Below are 6,935 nucleotides of genomic sequence, written 5' to 3' on the forward strand. Positions count from 1 at the left end.
GTTATAGAAATGTGATTGACGTCGAACATCTTTTGAACTATCCTAACGAGAATGATGCAGTTATGAAGTCTCCAACAGACGAAGAAATTATTGAGTCAGTAATGAATAATGAGAATGATCCTGAACCAGATGATAGTAACGTTGTACCAAATGTGTTTAAAGATGCTTTTCAAGCGAATATTTTCATCTTCAAGTTCAACCAATGGGAGCTGCTCAACAAAGTAATCGAAGAAAGACCCCGGGGAATAAACAAACATCTTCTGGTGGTGCATGATTACATCCCAGGAATGATCTATACTGAGAAGCATTGGGGTTTTCAACTTTTTTGGCTTCAACTCAAGTATTTACTGCCAGAACACATGAATGTTACATCTATGACAAAAACTGCTCAGGTTATGGGAGAAGTCATTGCTATTGAACCTGAGGACGCAATCCCTATTGGAAGCGACCCTGTCAGAGTCTGTGTTAATGTTGACATGTCTATGCCTATGAGAAGAGGTGTGAAATGCTCTACAAATGCTGGGGTCACCAAATGGCAGCAATATTTTTTCGAACGTCAACCCAAAGGAATCTGCACAGAGTACTATATCATAAATCACTCTAAGGAGGCTTGTAAGGCTGCTGCTAATTTTCTTAAAAAGGCTCATGAAAAACCTTATTTTTTTGGCAAGATGAATAGCATACGCAAAATCATTAATGATGTTACGCCTATTACTGAAACATCCTCAACAAAAGCTCCAACAGTTAAGAAGAACCTGATAGGCACATTTTTGTGTCTTATATAATCTCAATTGTATATATTATTAGTGCTCGATTTTATATTTATTATGGCTTTTTATGTCCCTGTAGGTATTCTTGGAGAAATAAGCTTTTGCGGCGAAATTGGCTAAAAAAATGGTTTTTGCGTCCGTGGGAGAAAACTACTATACGGACTCTCACTTTGGATAAGGGGTAACCTAATTACTAAGGGGTGACCCATTTCCAGGAATCTGCTAAAGGGAGACCGGAACTGGATAAGGGGTCGTCATCTTCATAATTCAAATACAAGTTTTGGCGGGAAAATGCATGCAGCGAGGAGCAGATTTGGAGATCGAATTTCTACGTGATTTTAGGAGATTCAATGGCTGTATTTGGTACGTATGGACTCTACAAGACTCAACAGGTCTGTTACAATCGATTGGACCCAACCAATTGGGATGGAATGGCTGGGAGAAGTGATCAAAGTCCAAACAGGACACATACGCTTCTGTTGAGTTTGAAGATTTTGTGAGGAATATTTGGGAGAGTTTCACGCTAGTGATTGTTGTACTTGGTCCTGTTCAAGTCTTGATAAGAGTTTGGTGGCAAGTTTATAGCTAACAAACGCGTGCAGGGAGATCACAAGAGAGATATTCTCTCAACAACGCAGAGAAGAAAAAAAAGTCGCGGATTCAGTAGAGATTTTTCGGGATTAGAGGACTATATAAGAGTTGGTTCAAGTCATAAAGAGGGTTATAAAGTTTTAGAAACCCTTAGGAGAGAGTTGGGAGTTCACGAGAGACGAGAAGAAGAAGTTACAGGAGGTATTGTTGCTGCTGCTGCTGCTGCTCGAGGAGGAAGAAGAAGATGAAGAACAGACTCGCAAAGTCCGTCGTTCTTCGACAGTCTTAAAATCAGAACAAGTATCGTTCTCATACAGCAGTAAAGGCTTATCGTTTACAGCAGTCTCAAAAACACTTACCCCTTTGTAACAGTGACGCTGTAACACTTCTACAGCGTTGCTAATTCCTGTTTCATCTTATATACATCAATAAAAACACATATTTTAGCCATGAATACATCTTGTGAGTGTGTTTTTGGGATGAGGAGCTAAACCCAATCCCAGGGGTGATGGAGGAAGTCATTCTTCCAAAAGTTATGTGGTAAAATTCATTTAAATTTATTTATGCAATCCTTTTATGATTAATTGCACCGAATGAAAATTGAATAAATGATTTTTATTAATTAATTGTGTTTTCTCTTGATGAAATATGCTTGGTTTATTGCTTTTGATATTTCATGCTTGCGATTAACAATGGATGTTTTGAGAATCTGATTTAGGCAATGATTAGAATCACAATTGTTTTTGATTTGAATTATAACGTCTAGAATTGCATGATAATAATTATTATTGAATCACATGAATTTTGGTGAATGGTGAAATCCTAACCCCTGGTCTTTCCATAATATTTACATCACCTTTGAATTTAATTTGTTTTATCTTTAATTTTTTATTAAGTCTAAAAATTATTTCCTTCACAAGTCTGAAAAGAACCCAGTTTTTACCACAACTACAACATCATTTGAAAAACCATCAAATTTTTTGCGCCGCCGACGCGGATTTGTGTTTAGGTAGCATTTTTTTTTATATATTTTTTTTATTTTTTTTTATTACTGAAACATCCTCAACAAAAGCTCCAACAGTTAAGAAGAACCCAAAAAAGTTTGTTAAGTCAACCAACTTTGTTCCTCCAAAGGATGATGAAGTTTTCAACTTTAACTCTCTTCTTAATGCTGAAGGGATTATCATAGAAGAAGAAAGCAGATTAGGCAAAAGGCATAGGGTAGGTGAAATAACAACTAAAAGCTCTCCAGCTACTGAAACTGATTCTCAAAGTACTATGCTGAATCCAGTTCAAACCTCTATGGATACTCAACTGATTGAAAATGGAGTTAATCCCATAGTGCAGACACATAAGGGGAATCAGGTAACAATTTTATTAAAAAATCCTTACGTCAAAACCTTTGCTTCTTCTATTTCCCTTCTCAGTTCAAACTCATTTCATACAATTAATTGTGTTAAAAAAATTTTCTTACTCTGCTCTAATTAATACTAGAACCTACAATTTGACTTTTAAACATATTTTTAGATACTTTCATGCATTATCATCATTAGCATTTAATGTTACATGCACACTTGATTTAAATTTTAAGGTCATTTCTAGTAAGCTAGCTTTGCATTGTTTTTTCATTGCACATATAGGAACCATGAAAATCATATCTTGGAATGTTTAGGGTTTTAAGAACTCTGATACTAGAAACCACTTGAATGATTTGATTCGCACCCAAAATCCAGATATCATCTTGCTTTGTGAAACTAAATTAAACAATATCAAATGCTATCCTCTTCTAAAACAGTTTCATTATCCCAGTAGTGCTTATATAGAACCTCAAGGTCTCTCTGGAGGTTTGGTACTGCTCTAGAAAGATGGTTTCGCTTGCAACATCATTGACACTTCTCATAACTTGTTTAATATTGTTGTACATGCTGATCTAAGTAAACCTGAATTCATGCTCATCTGTATGTATGGTTACTCCAATTACACTAGTAAGAAAGATCAATGGAATCACATTCAAATAATAAGTAATGACATTAATAACCCATGGGTTTTAATAGGAGATCTGAACTTCCACTTGCTTGACTGTGACACTAGTACCTCAACCTCAGCTGACGGTATGGTAACTAATATATTTGCTACTTGTGGCTTAGAGGACTTAGGGTATGTTGGTAAAAGTTTTACTTGGACTAATAGCAATATAGGTGCTGGTACTAAACACTCTAGAATTGATATGGCCTTAGGAAATGTAGACTGGAATCTTAATTTTCCTAATAGTAAGCTTTATCACCTTAATCAAGTAGGGAGTGATCATAGTCCCATCATGTTAGTCACAGATGCTATCACACCTAGTTGTTGGAAACCTTTCAAATTCTTTTTAACTTGGCTTAATGATCCATCATGTAAAACTGTTATTGCCAATGCTTGGAATTCTTATGTTAATGGCTCACCTGCTTATCAACTGGTAAGTAAACATCACAACACCAGAAGGAAATTATCTCTTTGGAACAAAGAACATTTTGGAAATATTAATCAAAATGTAGACAAGCTACAAGAAGAATTAAAATTACTTCAGGAGCAACCTTCAAATACAGTCAATAAAGAAGAAATAAGCAAGTTAAATCATGAATTATGCAAGTAGCACAAGATCAAAGGTGAATTTTATCAACAAAAGTCAAGGGACGACTTCATCAAAGATATAGAAAACAACAGTAAATACTTCCATAGCAAGGTCAACAACAGAAAGTGCAGAAATAATATAGATTCTATTCAAGACCATGAGAATAAATGGCTTCAAACAAGAGAGGAGATTTCTGGTCATCTTACTATGCATTTTAAGAACATAAGTACTTCTGTCAATCCCAATCTAGATGAAAATCTTTACAATGTCCTTCCTTCCATAATTTCAGATGAAGACAATTTGGCTCTTACAAGGATTCCATCAAATGAGGAGATTCATAGCACATTCAAAAGCATGGAAAATTGGAGTGCACCTGGTCCAGAGGGGTTCCAAGCTGGTTTTTATAAAAGTCAGTGGGATATAGTTGGGGAAGATGTTTGTCTAATGGTGAAAAGGTTTTTTGAAAGTATGCACATCCTCAAGCAAATTAACAATACTTATATTTCTTTAATTCCAAAGAAGAAAAAGGCAATCAGTGCAGCTGATTACAGACCCATTGGTGTGTGTAATACTTCTTATAAAGTTATATCTAAAGTCATTGTTAATAGAATGAAGCCTCTAATGGAGAAACTAATTTCACCATTTCAAGCTGCTTATGTTTCTGGCAGATTGATAAGTGATAATACTGTGATAGCTCAAGAAATCATACATTCAATAAAGAAAAAGAGAGGAGAAACGGGTTGGATGGATTTGAAACTTGACATGTCCAAAGCTTTTGATAGATTGGAATGGTCATTCTTGATTAAAGTACTTCAGTCTTTGGTTTCTCTGAGGATTTTTGTGATCTGATATTTCAATGCATAAATACTACTTCCTTATCAGTCTTACTGAATGGCTCACCTTGTGAAGAATTCCATCCAACAAGGGGTATTAGACAAGATGATCCTCTTTCACCTTATCTTTTTATTTTATCAATGGAATACTTATCAAGACATCTCATTCATGCAATGCAAGATAAGTCAATTATTGGTATTAAAGTGGCTAATATTTCACCAGCCATTAATCATCTGCTCTTTGCAGATGATTGCTTGATCTTTACTCAAGCAAATCATACTTATGCTAATAATTTACTAGAATTACTTCACAGTTTTAGTACTCAGTCTGGACAGGTTATAAATTTTGATAAGTCAGTTGTTCATTTCAGCAAAAAACCAAACCAGAAGTTGTTGATGCTCTAAGACAATTATTGGGAGTCAAGGTTATGAACTCTAAAGAGAGATACTTAGGTTCTCATCTACTTCTTGGACACTCAAAGCAAGAATCTTTTAAATCAATCAAGGAAAGATTTGAACACAGATTTTCCTCTTGGTTCAGCTCTTCTCTCTCCCAAGAAGGAAGGGGCTCTATGATAACACATGTCTTAAACTCAGTCCCAGTCTACCAAATGGGGACTTTCAAACTGCCTAACAATCTTATTCAGCAGCTTACTACACTGGAAAGGAAATTTTTTTGGGGCACCAAAGGGAGTAACGGAGATGGAGCACTGAATCCAGAAGCTGTGGAGTGCATGGCAGTGCGAGATGCTTTATTTTGGGAGTTGAGGAAAAACTATTCAAGTATCCAAATAGAAGCTGATGCAAGACTAGTTATAGAGTCCATCAATGGTACCAGTTCATTCATTCAATGGGAGAATAAGAACCTAATAAAGGAGATACAATATTTAATATCCAAGTTTTTTCTTGCGTTTTTATTTCTGTTTCTCGCGATGATAATCAAGTGGTTGACTTAATTGCCAAGACCGCAAGATTATCTTCTACTCAGTTTGAGAATTATGTAAACTTTGATCCTGATGTTCGGGGTCTTCTAACAAAATATCTCGAACATAGTTAAGCAATAAAAATCTGATTTATCAAAAAAAATAGTTCTAAAGACGATCTTGTGATAATCCATTGTTAACAGACTCCGTTCTGTGCGTGATTGATCACAAGATATTCAAGTGATTGTGTGCAGGTTTTTTATTGAATATTTAAGAAGATTTGAAGAAAAGAAGATATTGAAGATTTGACTTGGGTTTTATAATATTTGCACAATACTTGTTTCGGTAAAAGAGGATCCAATTAATAATCGGTTTATCCTTGTGATAGATTGGATTGATTAATTGAATAGACCGGCATCAACATGATTCTTCGGATTAAAGGTGTTGTTAGCTTAATCTTAAACGATTACCTTTGGGTGATTGAATATAAGATAGATCTAAGGACCTGACGAAGGAGTTTATGTTAAGATAAACGGAAGAGCCTTTGTCTGATTCATATCACGTGGTTGAATAGAGTTGATACCAAACAGATTTGTTGTTCCTTTACTGTTTGGAATACGAACCAAATGAATTGTTCCAAGTACGTGACTTATTCATAAGTCGGAGGCGTGGGAATACAGTCGGAACTAGGTGAATTATAGGGTTAGTTACTTGGTCTCAACTATACGAAGTTAAGTGTAATTTTGTGTAGCGGCTTAATCCCGAGAGTATTCAATTCTGGACAAGGTCCCCGGGTTTTTCTGCATTTGCGGTTTCCTTGTTAACAAAATCTTGTTGTGTCATTTACTTTTATTTTTCGCATTATAATTGTTTTATTATAATTAAAGTAAATTACACAAACGTTAATTCCTATTTACTTGATAAGCAATCCTATTATGTTTGGTTAAGTGCGAACCTTTGTATCAAGTAAACATACTTCGTTGTTGTATTGTCTCGATCTCGTATCCATAGACGATCAAACGAAGTATGAAGCGATTAGTTGTATTGTCTCGACTCAGTCCATAGATAATCACTTTCGGAGAAAGGACTTATAGGTAGGAAAAGTTTTAGCTTGAGGTATATTTGGGTACCCTCGCCTTTTGAATTGGTATCAGAGCAGGCAAACACGAAAAGATTAACAATCTGTGTTTGGCGCGATCCAACC

The 6,935-nt window shown here is 35.4% G+C and overlaps 1 protein-coding gene across 1 annotated transcript; it reads left to right on the top strand.

Annotated features, from left to right (window-relative positions):
• Window positions 1–359: 359 nt before the first annotated feature.
• Window positions 360–4,824, top strand: LOC113359963. The gene is made up of 4 exons (XM_026603519.1): window positions 360–762; window positions 2,539–2,726; window positions 3,223–3,819; window positions 3,997–4,824. The coding sequence occupies exons 1-4, from the start codon at window positions 360–362 to the stop codon at window positions 4,822–4,824; spliced, it is 2,016 nt and encodes a 671-aa protein (XP_026459304.1).
• The last annotated feature ends 2,111 nt before the right edge of the window (window positions 4,825–6,935 follow it).

The sequence above is a fragment of the Papaver somniferum genome, chromosome 3 (assembly GCF_003573695.1).
Source record: "Papaver somniferum cultivar HN1 chromosome 3, ASM357369v1, whole genome shotgun sequence".
NCBI lineage: Eukaryota > Viridiplantae > Streptophyta > Magnoliopsida > Ranunculales > Papaveraceae > Papaver > Papaver somniferum.

Bases quoted from the DNA above. Each gene is read 5' to 3' on its own strand.
- LOC113359963 (XM_026603519.1), top strand. From the start codon at position 360: ATGAATGTTACATCTATGACAAAAACTGCTCAGGTTATGGGAGAAGTC. The intron at 2,727-3,222 runs GTAACAATTTTA...GTACTGCTCTAG, and splicing joins AGACACATAAGGGGAATCAG to AAAGATGGTTTCGCTTGCAA. The intron at 3,820-3,996 runs GTAAGTAAACAT...TTATGCAAGTAG, and splicing joins GCTCACCTGCTTATCAACTG to CACAAGATCAAAGGTGAATT.